General features: G+C 46.1%; 1 protein-coding gene across 2 annotated transcripts in view; it reads right to left on the bottom strand.

The window, feature by feature from the left end:
- Positions 1-21,642, bottom strand: part of TIE1 (tyrosine kinase with immunoglobulin like and EGF like domains 1) — an 85,963-nt gene that overhangs the window by 43,418 nt on the left and 20,903 nt on the right. For both annotated transcript variants that reach the window (XM_063939310.1, XM_063939311.1), the window contains exon 2: positions 8,581-8,871. In XM_063939310.1, the coding sequence (XP_063795380.1) occupies positions 8,581-8,871 (291 nt within the window). The remainder of the gene's footprint in view (positions 1-8,580; positions 8,872-21,642) is intronic.

The following is a 21,642-nucleotide window of genomic DNA, read 5'->3' as shown; positions in this document are numbered from 1 at the left end:
ATTACGGAAGTATAATTATTACAGGTACAGTACTATATGTGTAGTTATATACCTACAGTATGAGCTGCAGGAATGTATTGGTTTTTGGGAAGCCCTCTACTGTGGACATCTTATGGTAACCTAGTAGCTGAGGTCTGTTCACCAATGCTGAGATCTAATAAAAGCAGCCACATTTACACAACATGACAGAACTGCATTAAACATCTATTTATCTTCCCTTGAATTGACATCCACACTGATTTTCGAACATGAACAACAATGAAAAAAACTATTTTACACCTCTTCAGCCCCATTTGCTCCAGAATACCCCATAAGAATGATGAGCTTTTTGGGGGAGGGGGTTCATTGGGTCGACCCATACTAGGTCAACAGTCATTAGGTTGACCACTATTGGTCGACAGTGAGTAGGTCGACACCTGAAATAGATAGACATGGTCATGAGGACGACACTGAAAAGGTCGATGTGGAAAACGGTCGACGTGAGTTTTTCTTTTTTTTTTTTTTATGTGTCGTTTTCTTCGTAAAGTGACCGGGAACCCCAATTAGTGCACTGTGGCCCTTGCTTTTCCAAATCGTAGTCCACGTGGATCGTAAAGTAAGAAAAAGTAAAAAAAAAGTTTGTTTGTTCTTTAGAAAACTTGTCGACCTTTTCATGTGTCGACCTTTGCCATGTCGACCTAAAGACCATGCCGACCTAATGCATGACGACCAATACTGGTCGACCTAATGACTGTCGACCTGAGTGTGGTCGATCTAAAGACCGGATACCTTTGGGGGGTGACTCATTTAGCGATGATGATCACAGGCAGCAACCCACAGAGGTGCGCAGGAAAAGTAGCGATGTTGAACTACTGTATGAGGTGGAAATGTGCGCAGCAGAACACTGTGGTGACTGAAATGGCCTCTACCACCAGGTGAGAACCATAGATGGGAGAGAAGGCAATAAAAGACAGACAGATGGACTTCCGGTGGGCGGACCCGCAGCAGGCCGCGTTTTAAAAGAGCTCTCCGATCCCGGACACCTCGAGCAAGATTTGAGGGTCTTGATACCGGGACCTGCGCCCCAAGTCAACATCAGGGGCCAGCGGAGATACTGGTGGGCAAGAGGGAATCATCCACCCGGCTCCCCACCGCCTGATCTCCCCGGAATTCGAGCACCAGTTGTGGTGCGCGCTGCCCACTGCTGCCATCTTGGAGGTGGCCGGGCATCCCACGGCTCCCGTCCCATCACGAATCCCCGCCTGAGGCGACTGCAGAGAGAGGATCTTCTCGGCGCACAAGCCCTGTGCCGCTGCCGCTGGCGGTGAAGACGTCCGCGTGTGCCCGCCGGGAGAGAGAGCCCGACCTGCGGCGGGGTGAGTGTGCTGTGCCGGACTCTCCCCCCCCCTCTCCCTCCCCCAGCTGCCCCCACGGACAGTGCGTTGAACACACGTGTACCGCACTAAACCCCCGTGAACGGAGGTCACCCTCGCATAGGGGAGAATCAAACACCTCTCTGGCTCTGGACAGTGGCACCTCCTCGGAGTGACGCAGCCACTTTAATCAGACATCCCCAAATACCACACGTAAGCCCACATAAAATGTGACCCGTGGCGCCTATGAGCATCGGTCGCGAGGGTGACGAAATATATATCCACTAAACTAATCCTGCACATTTGGAATTCCCTGCACATTTGGAATCTAGTAATACGTTACACGATCCCCAGGGCTGCTGGACTCAGAACCTATACAGGCAGAACCGTGTTGATCCACTACACTGAACGCAGCAAGCACACGCTCACAAATACTCCCTGCAGGGCAGGATATCTCACTATACTTATTGTCTCATTGAAAAGAGCCAATACCGCGCTTCTATGGATAAATACGTGGCCAAGACACAGAGGGGGGGCCGCGGCTCAGTGCCGGCAAAAACTAAGGACACCAGGGCATCAGCCTCAGCTTCAGCTAACTCGCCACCCCCGTCGCCTTCGGCTAATGTCCTAGATGGCATACCAGATTCCGCTAGATACACTGTGGACGCGGTGGCCAGAGCGCAGGAAATCTCAGACATATTGTCGCCACTGCTAGACAAAAAACTTGCCGGGCTGAAGGACGCCATTGAATCCACCATGACGCAGTTAAAGGAACACAGCACACGACTTCATGAAGTTGAACAAAGGGTTTCAAACCTGGAAGATGACATGACCACCGCCCGATCTGAAATTGATTCCCAAGCGTCTACCATCTCCGCAATACAAGAGAAGCTAGAAGATTTAGAAAATCGCAATCGTCGAAATAATCTTCGTATGATCGGCTTACCAGAATTAGTTAGACCGAAAGAGCTGATGGCCCTGGTCTCTTCCTGGTTGCCGGCGGAGTTGGGCTGCCTGAAAGAGGGGGAATCGATGGCAATTGAAAGAGCACATCGTATAGGTCCGGACCTCCAGACAGACCGGCGGAGACCTAGGCCGGTCATATTCAAATTCCTCAACTACACAGACAAAGTCAAGGTGATGGATGCATACCGTAAAGCTCAGGAACATTTCTACCACGGAGACAAACTGCTTCTATTCCAAGACTTCTCCTACGGTGTAGCCATGAAAAGGAGAGAATTCTCCCCTTTCTGCAAGATCTTGTTCGAGGAGGGCATAAGATTTGCCTTGCTCTATCCGGCCAAGCTCCGAGCTCAACACAACGGCAAGACGTACCTGTTTGAATCACCCTCAGAGGCAAAGACTTTCGCAGAATCTATGCGGAGCCGCTCCTCACAGGCCTCCAAGGGACGAGACTGATCACGAACTTCACCACGGAGCTAACATCTGTATTGTCTCCCTTATGGAGGTCGTGATTGGTAACGTATGGCCGATCATTACTGTACAATTTGTTTGGTTTATTACAGTAATATTTGCCCTTGAATTTGCAAAATGTTGGGCCTTCCCGTCTACTCATTCCCCCCTCCCCCTTTTCCTCCCCTTACCTTTTTTTTTCCCGCCCCTCCCCCTAACCCACCACCCACCCCCTATTCTGATCGGAGTTACACTACTAGTTTATAGTGAGTCATTCAGACTACTGTTATGGGTTCAAAAAAAGATGGAAAATGGACATACTGTAACACAATGTTTGCATTTATTTTTAGTGTCGATGTTAGGACAAGGATTTGTTACCTTTGCTATAGGTCGAGTCACCATGCTCGCTGGGACATGGGGGACTCCACAATTTATTTCAAAAATGCCATATGCGTCCGTCAGGACGGGCATCGGTTAGATATATAATTAATATGACAACTTCACTAGAGCTTAAGAAGAGTCTAAAATTTCTTACATGGAATGTAGAAGGTCTTAACACTCTGATTAAGCGAAGGAAAATACTGCAGCACCTTAAACGCCTGCGGCCGGATGTGGCGATGCTGCAGGAAACTCATTGGAAATCAGGGGACCCCAACGTACTTAGAGACAGCTGGATCCAGGGATTTAGTTCGGCATCATATACCTCCAAGAAGCGAGGGGTAGTGATTATATTCCATAAATCTCTGAGTTATAACATACTAGATACCTTAGAAGATGTAGACGGCAGGTTCCTATTCCTAAAGGTACAATTAGAGGGGGAGCTATACACATTAGTATCTATATATGCACCGAACTCAGATCACAATGTTTTCTTTACTGACGTTTATGTCCGACTCCAGGAGTGGGCGGAGGGCCATCTGATCATTGGCGGTGATTTTAATTCCACACTGCAGCCGGCCCTGGATAGGTCAGGCGCTCCGGGTGGACGCAATTATTCCATTCCAGCATCACTGCAACTCTGGCTGACCTCACTCCATTTAATAGATCCATGGCGACACCAACACCCAGTTGACCGAGAATACACCTTTTATTCTCACCCACATGCCACGTCCACTAGAATAGATTACTGTCTGCTACCAATAGGACTGCTCCCTAGGTTACGGGATTCAAAAATAGAAAATATTGCCATATCGGACCACGCACCTACATGGTTCACACTAGACCTAAAATCTCCTAAACAGACCTCCTTTAATTGGAGATTTCCCTCACACCTCTATACTTCCCCCGATTTCAAGTCGTACTTGGAAACTCACTTTCTTAATTATGCCAAAGACAACGCACAACACGTGGATGACATTGGTCTTTTCTGGTCTGCCTCCAAACCGGTGGTGCGGGGTTTCATCATTGCGTACATAGCGGGTAAGCGTAAACGCCTCAATCAAAGGTTTCGTGATCTAGGCCTGACACTGACAAACTCCTATGCGACACTGTTAACCTCCCCGACGGAAGATAATCGCAGAATCTATATTGAGACCAAACAACTTTATGACACTCTATGCACAGAGAGAGCTCAATACGCTTTAGATTTCCAAAAACATAAATACTTCAAGTGGGGGAACAAAGCTGGCAAACTTCTGGCAAATGTAGTTCGTAGTCAACAACCCACCTCACGCATTCTCGCTCTCCAGTCAAATACCCAGTTATCCTCTGACCCGACGATTATCGCTGACTCCTTTTTATCTTACTACAAGGAACTGTATACGGCACCACCAGACGACCCTATTAGCGGCATGAACTTCCTGCGATCGGCAGAGGCCCCCACACTGACGGCGGAAAATAGAAACTCCCTCATGTCTCCCGTCACTGAACTAGAATTGATAACAGTAATTAAACAGTTAGCTAATGGAAAATCCCCAGGCCCAGATGGTCTGAGTGCAGAATACTACAAACTGCTGCTGCCCCATATCACTCCCCACCTATTAGCCCTATTTAATTTCATTCTGGCAGGCGGAGCCGCCCCGCGCGCCTTCAACCATGCACGCATGATAGTACTGCCAAAACCAGGAAAAGACCCTACTTTAGTTCATTCATATCGCCCGATCTCACTCCTGAACCAAGATTTCAAGATCTTAACGACACTCATAGCACACAGGCTACAAGAGGTACTGCCCACACTACTACATCCAGCACAGACTGGCTTTGTGAAAGGGAGGACGTCAGTACATAATATCAGACAGTTGGTAGCTGCTTTGACCATATCGGCCGGACTGCCAGGTGGAAAATCCTTGATAGTGAGCTGCGACGCAGATAAGGCGTTTGATCGCGTGTCGTGGTCTCATCTGTTGAGGGTGCTCCACTGGCAGAGATTTGGAGCTGATTTTGTAAAATTCTTCCGTACTATATACGACACGCCCTCTGCGTTCATCACAGTGAACGGACTGAACACAGACACATTTACACTACATAGAGGTACGAGACAGGGATGCCCCTTGTCACCACTCCTCTTCGACCTAGCATTGGACCCACTTATTAGACATTGTTATCTAAACTCTGACTGGCAAGGGATTGGAATTGGCAGTCACAGCCTTAAGGTCACGGCTTACGCAGATGATCTATTATTGTATTTTTCAAACCCTCAACACGCATTCCCTAACCTATTGTGTTTACTAGCGACCTTCGAGTCGATCTCAGGGTTTAAAATTAATAAATCTAAGACGGAAGCATTGGCGCTACATCCAAAGGCCACTCACGGATGGGATTCACAGTTCCCTTTCCGATGGGCGAGCAACTCAATTGTTTACTTAGGCCTTCAGATCCCTGTCCACCCGTCAGACCTTTATAGATATAATTTCCCACGAATAATAACTCGCATGTTGAATGATTTTCAAGCATGGAAACACTTGCCCCTGTCCTACTTAGGACGTTGTCACTTAATTAAAATGATTTCTTTCCCAAGACTGCTATACCCCATCCAAATGCTGCCTTTATTAATATCAGAGACATACATAAAGATCTTAAATAAGGCCTGCAGTGAATTCATTTGGGCACACAAAAAGCCTAGGATCTCCCTGTTTAAACTAAGTCAATCACAAAAATTAGGAGGTGTCAAACTACCTTGCATCAAAAGTTACACGCTAGCCGCGAACTATCGATACGCTATCGATTGGATACATGAGACGGAGACCTTTGCTAACTCCGGCCTGGAGCAGGCTTTCTGCCCTGAGCTCTCTGTTGTCAGTTTGCTACACATGCGTCCATCAACCTTTCCACCCCAGGTTAAAGACAATATACTACTGGCATCGACTTGCGCGGCTTGGAGGCAGACACGCTCAAGGATGGGTGTATCCAGCTATAACACGACTTTCCTACCCCTGACTCATAACCCTGACTTTCAGGGGACTACAGCGCACACAACATTGACAGCCCTGGCAGGAGGCGGTATTAGGTTGCTATACCAGATGATTTGTAGAGATACTCGACAGGTCATCACATACCCTCACCTTTGCGATAGTTTCCCACAATTTAAGATACCGTTATTCATATATTTCCAGATACGGAGTTATGCAAACAAATTTATAACCACTATGACTGCAGAGGATTGGAATAATTCCTTAGATATTACTTTGCAGTCGACGCCAAGGATTCACCCCTCCACTGCATTGCTCTATACATACATTAAAAAGTCTATTGACTGGGAGTCCACACAGACAGGGATGGTAAAATGGTTATCAGATTTCCCATCTCTTGACACCTCCATCATGCTTAAGGCCTTTAATAGGATCAATAAGACTCTTATATCAGCTTCGTATGCTGAGATGAATTATCAAATCTTACATCGATCCTACATCACACCTAAGTTAAGGCTTCAAATGGGGACAGCGTCTGACTCTTAATGCTTTAAATGCGGTGTGATGGACGCAGACATTTACCATTGCATGTGGAGTTGCCATGAAGTGAGCAAATTCTGGTGCTTAGGCCCTCATTCCGAGTTGTTCGCTCGTTCTTTTTCATCGCATCGCAGTGAAAATCCGCTTAGTACGCATGCGCAAAGTTCGCACTGCGACTGCGCCAAGTAACTTTACTATGAAGAAAGTATTTTTACTCACGGCTTTTTCTTCGCTCCGGCGATCGTAATGTGATTGACAGGAAATAGGTGTTACTGGGCGGAAACACGGCGTTTCAGGGGCGTGTGGCTGAAAACGCTACCGTTTCCGGAAAAAACGCAGGAGTGGCCGGGGAAACGGTGGGAGTGCCTGGGCGAACGCTGGGTGTGTTTGTGACGTCAACCAGGAACGACAAGCACTGAACTGATCGCACAGGCAGAGTAAGTCTGGAGCTACTCTGAAACTGCTAAGCAGTTAGTAATCGCAATATTGCGAATACATCGGTCGCAATTTTAAGAAGCTAAGATTCACTCCCAGTAGGCGGCGGCTTAGCGTGTGTAACTCTGCTAAATTCGCCTTGCGACCGATCAACTCGGAATGAGGGCCTTAATACACACCTTTATAAAAGACAGATTACACCTCACATTGGATATTTCCCCGGAGTGGGTCATGTGGGATATACACCCGACGCATTCTGTTCACAAGATGACGATAGGACAGCGCCAGTTACTGACCAAAATAGCGGCGGCAGGCAAGAAAACCATATTATCACAATGGATAGCCACTGACTCATTATCCATAGCTTTATTTTTGCCAAGACTGTCATACCTATTCCATATGGAGTGGCTAGAAATGTTTCTAGATAAAGAGAATAAAATAGCTAAATTCTTTGGCATATGGCTCCCCTACATTCAGATGCTAGATGACCAGGTTAAAACCCCTCTGCGACAGGCCATAGCTCACACTACGTGGTATAACCTGGAAATTTTGGAACAGGGACACCCGCCCTTTTAAATGGTCACTAACGGGATGCCTGAAGGTTATGCTTGATTTACCCTATCACGGTTGAATTGTTTCAAATATGTAATATGTTATACGATGTCCTAACATGTTCAGATATACCTTGCGACAATGTATGTAAATGTTATGCAGATGTCCAATAAACTATTTTTAAAAAAAAAAAAAGACAGACAGATAATGTTTTCCTAGGTTCATATACAGTATGAGACCATAAACCATTCTCCTTCCAAGCACATTGGGCGTGAATTAGAGGTGGGCGCAGTTGCAGACGTGACTTTGTCTTTTTTACACAGTTGCTACTGCATTTTTATGCAAATGCTGCAGACGATGGTCTTCCTACTGACACGCCCACCAGCGGCAAGGCTAAACGGTTGGTTCTAAATCGGAGTGGGAGAAGGGACCTTCTGACGTCACTAGGGGAGGAGACACGTCACCAGGGGGAGGAGCTACGGCAGATCAGGGTGCCCAAAAAAGTACCCTCGCGGGCTCGCTCTGCTTCGCTCGCCACCTGATTACTAAAGGGAATAGTTGGTGGCGTGGATAGTAGAGAACCTATCCCGCTGGCTTAGCTCCTCCCCCTTGTGTCGTGCCTCCTCCCCCTGACGTAAAAGGTCCCTTAGGCCACTTGAATCTAGCATCAACCAAGGCTAAACCGCTGCTGTGCATACAAAGATCAGGCGCACCATCGGACCGCATGTTGACTGCAACATGTCCGCACCTAGCTAGCCACACCCCCCTCCAGTTGCAGTACCACGCAGGTACACCCACCAAAGTTGTATAAATCTGCATGCAATTTCGTCTGCAGTTCCTTCGGGAAGCATAAGCAGTGTGACTTGGACGCATGCGTAGCCTGAAAAGTCCACGTCAGAATCAGCCCCTGTATGAGTAACTGGTGAGAGTTCAGCACTTACCGGACGGGCTGTTGTAGGTATAGAGTATCTTGGTTTGCTCTGAGGGCCCCTTCGCGATGCAATAGAAGACACCAACCAGCTCGTTGGGTGAGAATCCGCTGGCCTGCAGCCCAGTCTTTAGTGCTTTGGTCTGAAAGGATGTTCCCAGAGGGATGCGTACAATGGTGTTATCTCGCTCAATGCGCAGGTCCGAGCTCTTCATCTCCCGCTCTCCGGTGACACATAATAACGATAAATTCACCTTGCTGTGCCCAGAGGTAGCTGACACCAGTGTGACATCTAGAACGGCCCCTGCAATGCACAAAATACATTATTACATTAGTATCTACTGGTCTAATGAGGGGAATGACTAAATATTCTCTGTAAAGCGCTGGGTAATATACAGTACAGTATATGCGCTATATAAATAAATGGTAATAAATACTATGCATGATACGTGTGGAACTCAAGGGGTTAATGGCATTAGCACTTCTCTTGTCAGTAACTTTCCCTGCAGGATACTCTATGGGGGGTATTCAATTAGGCCCGCAGCTAATTGCCAACATTAATCCCCATGGTGCGGGGAAAGGCTATTCAATCAAATAGCCTTTTACCCATGCTGAAAAATCAGGAGTAATGTGCGGAAATCCACTGATTCCACATAAACAGCAGAATCAGTGTTTTTTTCCGTGCGAGACCCGATTTTGTGGGTTGTTGCAGGGACTGGAGCTATGAGGTTCAGTCCATCCACGGGGACTTGCATGCGGGACTGCAGGGACTCGTGAGCAGGGTAAACCCCGCTAATTGAATACGACCAGAGCCGACAATTAGCGGCAAGATAATCCTCGCCAGTAATTGAATTCTGCCCTATAGCTGTACACAATTAGCCAATGCCAGATCTCAGGCAGTCTCCGTTACACATGGCTGAATACAGAATGATAAAAAAACATTTAACGTAAAATCAACTGAAAAACTAAAAATTCAGTGTAGCGGAAAAAGTATTTGTCATAAACACGGCTAGAAATCAAAGCAAAGTTTGTTCATGAGAAAATAATATCACAGTTCAATGCAAAGATAAAAAGCAGAAATGTATAAATCTATATATTTCATCTAATACAATAAATAAAATATAAATAAAATAGCCAAAATCAGAAAGCATTTATAATGATAGATTAGAATATCAGTGAAGTCTATGTAACAATATAGAAGAAAGGAAAAAGGCACAGTGATGATGCACAAAACAGAGAAAACATGCAGAAAGAAAAAGTAGTGGGAGGGGAATGGCCTGGTGGCTGAACAGGTAGGACGCTTCCTCAGAGTGCTCCTGAGGTCGGGCATCCAAATTCCCCTTTTTTTGCTGCGGCTGTACCTGTACGAGCTGGGTGCCTCTGGTGTTGGTGGACTTTGGCCGCGGAATCGGGGAGCCGGTTTACTGGCTCCTGCGGGTTGCGGCCTGTTCACCGGTGCCGAGCCGGGACCTTGAGTGTGCCGCCCCCCCCCCTCTCCCTGTTACTGGAAGCACTGTTGCCTCAGAAGCCGTCGGTGAGTCTCTCCCAGCTGTGAAGAAGCGCTGCGGACCAGAGCTGACCGCGGCCCCGTGGATCCTGTCCAGAAGCCCAAGGTATCTGTACGGGTGGCGGCCGCCTCTGTGCGGGAGGACGGAGCAGCGGGACCCCGCGGCATCACACGGGAAGTCGCAGCCCAGAGAAGAGATCACCGCTGGTGCCGGCAGGGGGGGGGGGGATTCGCCTCGGCGCCGCACGCCAGCGGCTGTGATAGCGTTGCCTGGTCCCTGCTCTACCTGCCGGGTGGGGAGAGAAGTGCAGGAGCCGCTCAGCTGTTACCAGCTCCTGGACCCTTGCGCTGCTTGATAGCTGCTCTGGGGGGAGACAGGCTCTGGAAGTTCATTATATTGATTGCACTGCAGCTCCAGGCATCACATATATTCTATTGCTCTCCAGTCGCCCTAAGGGGAGCTCAACCATGGGGTTGTGCTGCAGCTGCTGGCTCCCGGTGCTACCCACTAACAACTAGCTGTGCTGCAGGTGCGGGGGTGGAGCCTTAGTTTTTCTTCTTTCTCACGCTACCAGAAGTCAGGCCCAGGGGCAACACCGAAGCCGCCTGTTCCGTTTTGATATTATGCAAATGCCACCTTAGGGCACTACCTGCCCTTTATCTGCTACCCGGAATGCTGGCCTAGCAGCGCAATTAGTCCTACCTGGACCGTAATAGCTCCCTTTATAGCTTTCCATTTTCTACTTAACATATATTTCACAAGCAGCGTCTGTGTCTCCTTTTACGTTTGTGATTCCCTGCCTACCCTATTAGTCCTCTATCATGGCGCAAAAAAAATAAGAAAATACACAGGCCCCCACAAATGTTTTTGGATCAAAGTCTAAGGGCCCTCCGACTCCTGCGTTGCTTACGGACTCTCCTTCCTCCCCCTGTTCTTCAGAGACGGGTATTGACCCGCAGATCCAAGCAGTTATGACCGGTTTACTTGAGGGGGTTCAATCCGCCTTTAAACAAGAACTCTCCACAGCCATTGCCGACTTCAAGTCTGATCTCACAGCCCTCGGTAATCGTACGGACGCTCTTGAATCTAAGACGGATGACCTCTGCCGTTCTCAGCAACGTCTTGACTCTCTAGACTCCATGATGAGGTGGAAGATCTCAAAGAACGTCAAGAAGATCAGGAGAATCGCTCCCGTCGCAATAACCTGCGTATACGTAACGTGGCGGAATCAATTCTTAGCTCCGCTCTACCATCCTTCTTGAAAGATTTCTTTCAGCACGTATTGCCTGATCTCTCAGATGGTGACTGTCTTTGCAATAGAGCTCACAGAGCGCTTCGGGCATGGCCAGCTCCGACTCAACCACCCAGAGATGTGATTGTTCGTCTACATTACTATCGTTCAAAAGAACGGATCCTAATGTCAGTTCGAGACTCCCCAGCGATCGATTTCCGAGATATGCAACTGCAGGTTTTTCAGGATCTGGCCCCCTCTACTATTCAAAAGCGACGAGACCTCTAGCCTGTTACTAGGATACTACGTCAGCATCAAATACGCTACAGATGGGGATTTCCTTTTATGTTACAGGTTACAGTGAACAACTCCACTCACTCCGTTAAAACTTTGACTCAAGGTCAGGAGCTGTTGGCTAAACTTGATCTTCTTCCTGTATCGTCACCTGATGGTGGTAATGCCTCTTCCTCTGGGCCGAAACACCCCCAGATTCCACCGCCTGAATGGGTGAGGGTAACTCGTCATCGCACTGGCACTAATGACCCCCCTTGATCTTAGCGGACACTCTTAGCTCTAATCAGATAGTCCTCACTGTTTTAGGGATATATCTCCTTACACTATGTTCTTTGTTGACAGGTGGGGACTCTGGCCTCCATCCTATTTTCTTTAATGCGAATGTTATTATTTTTTTGATATCGCTTACCAGACTTTAAATGTTTGTTCTGATATTGCTTACTTGGCTTTAATGTTTGTTAAATGTTACGCCTAGCTTTGTATTATTGCGCTGGGCTTATCTTGCTCACCTTATTATCCCTTGTTCCCCTCCCATCCCCCCCCTTGTTTGTTTGTTTGTTTTTTTATGACACAGTACGTTTTTCTGTATTCTGGGTTACATGACTATATCTTTGGCTCCGGCTGACTCGACTATTGCGGTCCAGAGGGACCTGCTTCTCCTGCATTGGTTTGCTGTTCCCGCTACCCCCGTGCTCCCTTTATTTGTTACTAAGAAGTATAATGTTTAACATTTGTGTAGCGGTCCTTGATTGGGACCCTATATTTCAGGGTTTTTTCCCGTATGGGTTCTCTGTTACTTTCTCTTCTCCTACATCTCCGCTTCTTGTTTCTTGCTGTTCTTCTTCTCTTCTTTCTTTTCCTCCCCGGTATGGGTTTCCACTGATCCTCCTCCGCTCTTTAGTATCACATGGCACTTAAATTGTTTTCTATAAATGTTAATGGGCTTAATTCTCCCAAGAAACGTACGGTGATGTTATCTGCCTGTCGCAAAGAGAAGGCTGATATAGTTTTCCTTCAGGAGACCCATTTCACTGGTACACACTCTCAGCTTCAGGGTAAGCAATTTACCCAAACCTTTTTTGCCTCTGCTGACTGTAAGAAAAGGGGGGTAGCTATACTGATCCATCGTAACATCCCATTTGTACACACTACAACCATAGCTGATCCTGACGGCCGATATCTCATAGTGATTGGTACGCTCCGCACTGAAACTCTAACACTTGTGTCAGTATACGCCCCTAATCATGACCAATCACGTTTTTCCGCACACTCTTTTTGCGTCTCAATAAAGTAGCGCAGGGCCACATCATTTTAGGCGGTGACTTTAATACTGTGATTGATCCCTTCTTAGATAAATCTAATCCCCCTAAGAATAAGAAGGAAGCATCCCCAACTGAAGCCACCCTCACATTAATATCCTCCCTCACACAGCTTGATCTACGAGACACTAGAGATGAGCGCCTGAAATTTTTCGGGTTTTGTGTTTTGGTTTTGGGTTCGGTTCCGCGGCCGTGTTTTGGGTTCGAACGCGTTTTGGCAAAACCTCACCAAATTTTTTTTGTCGGATTCGGGTGTGTTTTGGATTCGGGTGTTTTTTTCCAAAAACACTAAAAAACAGCTTAAATCATAGAATTTGGGGGTCATTTTGATCCCAAAGTATTATTAACCTCAAAAACCATAATTTACACTCATTTTCAGTCTATTCTGAATACCTCACACCTCACAATATTATTTTTAGTCCTAAAATTTGCACCGAGGTCGCTGTGTGAGTAAGATAAGCGACCCTAGTGGCCGACACAAACACCGGGCCCATCTAGGAGTGGCACTGCAGTGTCACGCAGGATGTCCCTTCCAAAAAACCCTCCCCAAACAGCACATGACGCAAAGAAAAAAAGAGGCGCAATGAGGTAGCTGTGTGAGTAAGATTAGCGACCCTAGTGGCCGACACAAACACCGGGCCCATCTAGGAGTGGCACTGCAGTGTCACGCAGGATGGCCCTTCCAAAAAACCCTCCCCAAACAGCACATGACGCAAAGAAAAAAAGAGGCGCAATGAGGTAGCTGACTGTGTGAGTAAGATTAGCGACCCTAGTGGCCGACACAAACACCGGGCCCATCTAGGAGTGGCACTGCAGTATGTATGTATAAAGAAAGAAAAAAAAAACCACGGTTAGGTGGTATATACAATTATGGACGGGCTGCCGAGTGCCGACACAGAGGTAGCCACAGCCGTGAACTACCGCACTGTACTGTGTCTGCTGCTAATATATAGACTGGTTGATAAAGAGATAGTATACTCGTAACTAGTATGTATGTATAAAGAAAGAAAAAAAAACCACGGTTAGGTCACTGGTATATACAATTATGGACGGGCTGCCGAGTGCCGACACAGAGGTAGCCACAGCCGTGAACTACCGCACTGTACACTGGTTGATAAAGAGATAGTAGTATACTCGTAACAACTAGTATGACGACGGTATAAAGAATGAAAAAAAAACCACGGTTAGGTGGTATATAATACAATTATGGTTGGACGGACTGCCTGCCGAGTGCCGACACAGAGGTAGCCACAGCCGTGAACTACCGCACTGTACACTGGTTGATAAAGAGATAGTAGTATACTCGTAACAACTAGTATGACGACGGTATAAAGAATGAAAAAAAAACCACGGTTAGGTGGTATATAATACAATTATGGTTGGACGGACTGCCTGCCGAGTGCCGACACAGAGGTAGCCACAGCCGTGAACTACCGCACTGTACACTGGTTGATAAAGAGATAGTAGTATACTCGTAACAACTAGTATGACGACGGTATAAAGAACGAAAAAAAAACCACGGTTAGGTGGTATATATTATAATACAATTATGGATGGACGGACTGCCTGCCGAGTTCCGACACAGAGGTAGCCACAGCCGTGAACTACCGCACTGTACACTGGTTGATAAAGAGATAGTAGTATACTCGTAACAACTAGTATGACTGACTATGACGGTATAAAGAATGAAAAAAAAACCACGGTTAGGTGGTATATATTATAATACAATTATGGATGGACGGACTGCCTGCCGACTGCCGACACAGAGGTAGCCACAGCCGTGAACTACCGCACTGTACACTGGTTGATAAAGAGATAGTAGTATACTCGTAACAACTAGTATGACACTATGACGGTATAAAGAATGAAAAAAAAACCACGGTTAGGTGGTATATATTATAATAATAATACAATTATGGATGGACGGACTGCCTGCCGACTGCCGACACAGAGGTAGCCACAGCCGTGAACTACCGCACTGTACACTGGTTGATAAAGAGATAGTAGTATACTCGTAACAATTAGGATGACACTATGACGGTATAAAGAATGAAAAAAAAACCACGGTTAGGTGGTAGGTATATAATAATAAATAATACAATTCTGGTCGGACGGACTGCCTGCCGTGTGCCGACACAGAGGTAGCCACAGCCGTGAACTACCGCACTGTACACTGGTTGATAAAGAGATAGTAGTATACTCGTAACAATTAGGATGACACTATGACGGTATAAAGAATGAAAAAAAAACCACGGTTAGGTGGTAGGTATATAATAATAAATAATACAATTCTGGTCGGACGGACTGCCTGCCGTGTGCCGACACAGAGGTAGCCACAGCCGTGAACTACCGCACTGTACACTGGTTGATAAAGAGATAGTAGTATACTCGTAACAATTAGGATGACACTATGACGGTATAAAGAATGAAAAAAAAACCACGGTTAGGTGGTAGGTATATAATAATAAATAATACAATTCTGGTCGGACGGACTGCCTGCCGTGTGCCGACACAGAGGTAGCCACAGCCGTGAACTACCGCACTGTACTGTGTCTGCTGCTAATATAGACTGGTTGATATTTAAAGAGATATTAGTAGTATACAACAATACTATACTGGTGGTCAGGCACTGGTCACCACTCCTGCAGCAAAAGTGTGCACTGTTAATTAATATAATTGTACTCCTGGCTCCTGCTAACAACCTGCAGTGCTCCCCAGTCTCCCCCACAATTAATTATAAGCTTTTAATTTATACATTGATGACTGTGCAGCACACTGGGCTGAGCTGAGTGCACACAGACTGAGTCACACTGTGTGACTGACTGTGCTGTGTATCGTTTTTTTTTTCAGGCAGAGAACGGATATAGCAGAGAGAAGTGAACGGATATATTATATTAAATAAAAGTTAACTAGCAACTGCACTGGTCACTGACTGTGGTAAACTAACTCTGTCTGCGACTCTGCACAATCTCTCTCTATCTAATCTATCTATCTCTATTCTAATGGAGAGGACGCCAGACACGTCCTCTCCCTATCAATCTCAATGCACGAGTGAAAATGGCGGCGACGCGCGGCTCCTTATATAGAATCCGAGTCTCGCGATAGAATCCGAGCCTCGCGAGAATCCGACAGCGTCATGATGACGTTCGGGCGCGCTCGGGTTAACCGAGCAAGGCGGGAAGATCCGAGTCGCTCGGACCCGTGGAAAAAAAAGTGAAGTTCGTGCGGGTTCGGATTCAAAGAAACCGAACCCGCTCATCTCTACGAGACACCTGGCGTTTTAAACATTCCACGGCTAGAGATTACACCCACTTTTCCGCACCTCATCAGCATTACTCTTGAATAGATATGATACATGTGTCTCACTCACTTACGACATTGATTTCTGATGCGGGCATCACTCCTTGCTCATGGACGGACCATGCAGGGGTTTATATCCTGATAGAACTCTATACATGTAAGTGGCGACTCTATGACACCCTTCTTTCGCATCCCTCCACTCTCTCAGATACTAAATTAAACCTGAAATTTTTTTTTGAGGAAAACGCCTCCCCAGAAGTCTCTCCTAGTCTAGTTTGGGAGGCACATAAGGCCACTATTCGTGGTCATTTCATGTCCAAGGCCTCAGCCATACATAAGAAAGCAGCACAGGAAGTTTCTTCATTGGAATCTCAAATTTCTGCACTTTTGGCCCAACATAAAATTGCCCCGTGTGACTCCCTTCTCTCCCAGATAAAAAACCTCAGAGGTCAGTTAAACACCCTTTTATCGCGGAGAGCGGCAGCTATACTACAGAAGCTTCGTAAAAAATGTTACGATAAAGCGGATAAAATAGATAGTCTCTTAGCTAATAAGTTGAGAAGTAAGCAAGCTATGGGACTGATAGAAAAACTACATTCTTCTACATTAGATGCACTCACTTATGATCCTAAGGTGATGGTGGAGGAATTTCTGAACTATTATAGCTCCTTATATAATCTCCCTGCCCCCCCCCCTCTTCCCTCCGATGGCCCAGAGGGAGCATATTTGTTGTGTGCCCCCTTGCCGGGTTTGACAGAGCAACAGATTTCTCTTCTTAATGCGGATATATCGCTGGAAGAGACGGTTGCCGCTATCAAAGCTATGCGGTCGACAGCTGCCCCTGGTCCGGATGGCTTTACCGCTCAATATTACAAAACATTCCATACGGAATTGGCTCCTTACCTTACTTAACTCTTTAATAGTGTTCTAGAGGGAACATCATTTGCGCCAGCGACTGTACAAGCTGACATTGTTGTGATTCCGAAGCCAGAGCGGGATCCAACGCGATGTTCCAACTATCGCCCGATCTCGATGCTGAACGTAGATCTTAAGATATACGCTAAAATCTTAGCCAACCGCTTAGCGCTCCTACTTACACAACTAATACACCCGGACCAAGTGGGCTTCATTTCTGGTCGCCAGGCCTCCGATAATACCAGGAGAGCCATAGATTTGATTCACTCTATCCATAAACAGAAGCTACCCTCGTTGTTGTTGGCATTGGATGCCGAAAAGGCTTTTGACAGAATCTCCTGGCCCTTCGCATTCTCAGTACTCCGGAGGATGGGTTTTTCTGGCAGGTTCCTAGAAGGTGTTTCGGCGCTTTACAGATCCCCTACTGCCACGGTTTCTGTTAATCGCCTCACCTCCTCCGCATTCAATATCACTAACGGCACCAGACAGGGATGCCCGCTCTCCCCGTTGCTATTTGCCCTGGTTATGGAACCACTGGCAGCAAGGATCCGAGCTAATATAGATATAGCTGGAGTGCGGGTAGGCCCTTCTGAACATAAAATTGCGTTATACGCTGACAATGTCCTAATATCTCTAGGATCCCCATCTCAGTCGTTACAGCTGCTCCTTTCTGAGATAGACCTCTACTCTAAACATTCAGGTTATAAACTTAATACGAGTAAGACGGAAGTATTGAATTTTTATATCCCCGGCCCGATTAAGCTCTCTTTGGAAAATTCCTTTCCATTTCAATGGCACAAGCAAAAGATTAAATATCTAGGTATTTTTCTAACGCATAGCCATCATCAACTTTACCAAGCTAATTTCCCTAGGCTTTCATATCGAATTAAGTCAGATTTGTCTTCTTGGTCTAGTCTCTTTATCTCCTGGATAGGTAGGGTAAACTCGATGAAGATGAACGTGCTCCCTCGGATACTTTACCTGTTCCAGACCCTCCCGATATTTATTCCTCCATCTGTTTTTAAATTCTTACAATTTCATACGTCACAATTCATATGGGCGAATAGCATCCCCGTGTCTGATTGAAACTCTTACAGCGCCCGACATTTAGTGGTGGCCTAGGCATTCCAGATTTTAGAAGATATTATTTAGCCACACAGCTCTCACACTGCGTACAATGGTGCAACCCCGAATCTAGAAGGGTCTGGGTATCTATAGAAGCCGCCGAAATGGGTCTCTCTACTCTCTCTTCTTTTCTCTGGCTTTTGAAATCCTGCCGCCCCAGAACTATAGCATCCCACCCTGTAGTTTCCCGCTCACTAATGATTTGGGACTCTGCCAATAGGAAGTGTGGCCTGGCCCCAGCCCCATCCCCTATCATCCCAATATTACATAACCCCGCATTCCCTCCTGGTACACATACATCACTGTTTGCTCCTTGGCAAAATAGAGGTATCTTATATCTGAATGATATTACCAGGGATACTAGTTTTCCCACAGTTTTCTCAGATTCAGGAAACTATTGATATTCCCTCTAAGTATTGTTATAAATTTTTACAACTCAGACATTTTCACTCCTCAATAGGCCGCGTCCTCTCTAGTAGACCCCTGACCACGCTTGAGACTATATGTTTCAGGCGTCACTCAAGCAAAGGCCTAATTTCCCTGTTATATACTATTCTCACTGGAGACACTTCCTCTCAGCGTGATCCTCATGAGAGAGCATGGAAAACGGACCTAGGCTCGGCTTTAGACGACGAGGAATGGTCTGAGGCCTGGGGTAACGCGGCGTCTAGCTCCATCTGCGTTAGAATCAAAGAGAATGTCTATAAATTACTATATAGATGGTACTATGTACCATCTCGCTTGAGTAAAATGTACCCAGATACGTCGGATAGGTGCTGGAGACGATGTGGAGCAGAGGGCTCTTTCCTACATATATGGTGGTCATGTCCTAAAATAGCGCATATGTGGAGGGACGTGATCAACTTTATATCTAGCTTGCTGCAGATTTCTATTCCTTCTGACCCTAAATACATTCTTCTCCCCTTAAACCTACCAACACTAACAAAATTTCAAAATAAATTGTTACGACATATAGTATCCGCAACAACATGTCAACTAGCTGCAGATTGGAAAAACCCTATCCCGCCTTCCATGCAATCTATAATTGCCCGTATCTGGTACGTTTACCGCATGGACTACATGACTAGCATCATACACTGCTCCTCTAAGTCATTCGAGAAAATTTGGAGTCCATGGCTGGCAAACCAGCATGCCCCTTCTCCCTTTAATTTGTGATTCCCTGCACCATATTTGATGGAACCCTCCCGGGGACTCTATCCTATTCTATCTCGTCTATTCCTCTTCTCTTCTTCTCTGTCTTTCTTTCTTCTTGACCTTCTTCTACTCTTGCTCTTTAATGTTAGTCGGTTAGCTGCGCTACTGATTGGCCTTTTTTCTATTTTATACCACCCGCTCTCTGGGTCAAAAATGGGTCACTGTTTGTTTTTTTCAGCTATCTTTATAATTACCAAATGTTATGCTATATTTGCAATGTAATTTGCTAAAACCACTATCTGTTGGTATCTGTTTGCATCAGTGATCCCATGAATAAAAATTAGACTGGTTGCTAAGGGCAACACTTCTACTGGTCCTCTTTAGAAGGTTTGATAAATCTCCCATTAATGAGGGAGAATTGGCGGTGCTATGTCACATCTTTTGGGTACACAGTGTAGATATATGAATGAATCTTCAGATATATCTATAGGTGGATCGGTCAGTGTGTTGTGCATACACACTGCCCGATCCGTCGCGACTGACGTCACAAACTGGGCCGGGCATTTACACGCGCCCGCCCAGTTCAGCCGTCAATCACCTGTAGATATATTGGTCATCGCGTGTGCTGCAGGGCCGACGCGATATGACTGTGAATGACGGCATTCACAGACATATCGTTGGTACACACTGGCCGACGGGGCAGCGATATATCGGCCGTTCAGTCGGACGGCCGATATATTGGCCAGTGTGTACCCAGCATTACACAACCTGACCAGAAATGTAATAGGTACCCCCTCACTTACACTGACATATCAATATTTTGGATACCACTAATTATATAAGATTAACTTCAATCATATAAATAGACCAATCAAATTCCAGATGCGTGCTATTACCAAACTGAAATGAGGGCACATTATTATTTACTAGCCAAACTGACTAGATATGCAAACTCTGACGTATGTGCATTGAACACTGTGCTGAAGGTGTCTGGCGGTTGCCAAATGATCCTGCATTGGGTTTCCTTGTCCGCAGAGCCGGAGTCTACAGAGATGAGGGGACCACACGGAACCTGAACACAGGTCCTCTCCTTTCTTAAGCTGCCCCTCACCACATTGGGCATTTCTGTGTCACACATGCACAATGCAGTAGGAGTCCAGGCTCAGGCCTCTACTTACAGATTGTGTGAAAACCCCAAGCAACATTAAATATAAATAAATATTTTACCATACTCAGAATAAGAAAAAATACTTTATTTGAATAACAAAGCATTATCTTTGTTCCCGCATACACTATCGTCATCCTGAGATGGCAACAGCACAAGGGGCCAACTGGGGTACCGCCGCTGTCCTTGGTAAAAAATGCTGAAATGACAGATGTAGCCACCTTTATCTTGAGTGGCTGAGGCGTTTGTCCCGATCGAGCATACGCAGCGTACTGGGGCATAGGGAGGCGCGCCTAGTCACAGAGAGGCGTATCTAATTGCACGGAGGCAGACAGAGCGTTTGGCGTTACCTTTACGTGTAATACCTGCGATCATCCACCAGATGTCGCTTTTTACAATCACCACTGCGCATGCGTGTGGTCTCCCGTAAAATACAATACTGAAATATACTGTATACTGTAGTAAGGACTACTTTACTAGTGCGTCTCGTTAAGTACAGCGTCTCATTACGCTGCATTATTTAATACATTATGGGGGTAATTCCAAGTTGATCGCAGCAGGATTTTTGATAGCAATTGGGCAAAACCATGTGCACTGCAGGGGAGGCAGATATAACATGCGCAGAAAGAGTTAGATTTAGGTGGGTTATTTTATTTCTGTGCAGGGTAAATACTGGCTGCTTTATTTTTACACTGCAAATTAGATTGCAGATTGAACACACCCCACCCAAATCTTACTCTCTCTGTACATGTTATATCTGCCACACCTGCAGTGCAAATGGTTTTGCCCAACTGCTAACAAATTTGCTGCTGCGATCAACTCAGAATTACCCCCTATATACAGTACAGACGCAAATAGTACAGCATGCAGTATACTGTATGGTCCATTTACACTACTTTAGGAATATGTAAGCGTCCAAATCCCGCAGACAAAGCAACATAAAACCAGTAGTGTACACTGACGCAAATGGACGTGTTAGAAGTTCATTATTGCCTAATGATACTAGGAATATTGAACAGTATGTTAGCGTCCTAATCCCGTAGCCATTATGGCATAATCAAAA

The sequence above is a fragment of the Pseudophryne corroboree genome, chromosome 9 (genome assembly GCF_028390025.1).
Source record: "Pseudophryne corroboree isolate aPseCor3 chromosome 9, aPseCor3.hap2, whole genome shotgun sequence".
NCBI lineage: Eukaryota > Metazoa > Chordata > Amphibia > Anura > Myobatrachidae > Pseudophryne > Pseudophryne corroboree.
Note: the sequence above shows the minus strand (reverse complement) of the source record. Positions and strands in the feature narration are given on the sequence as shown.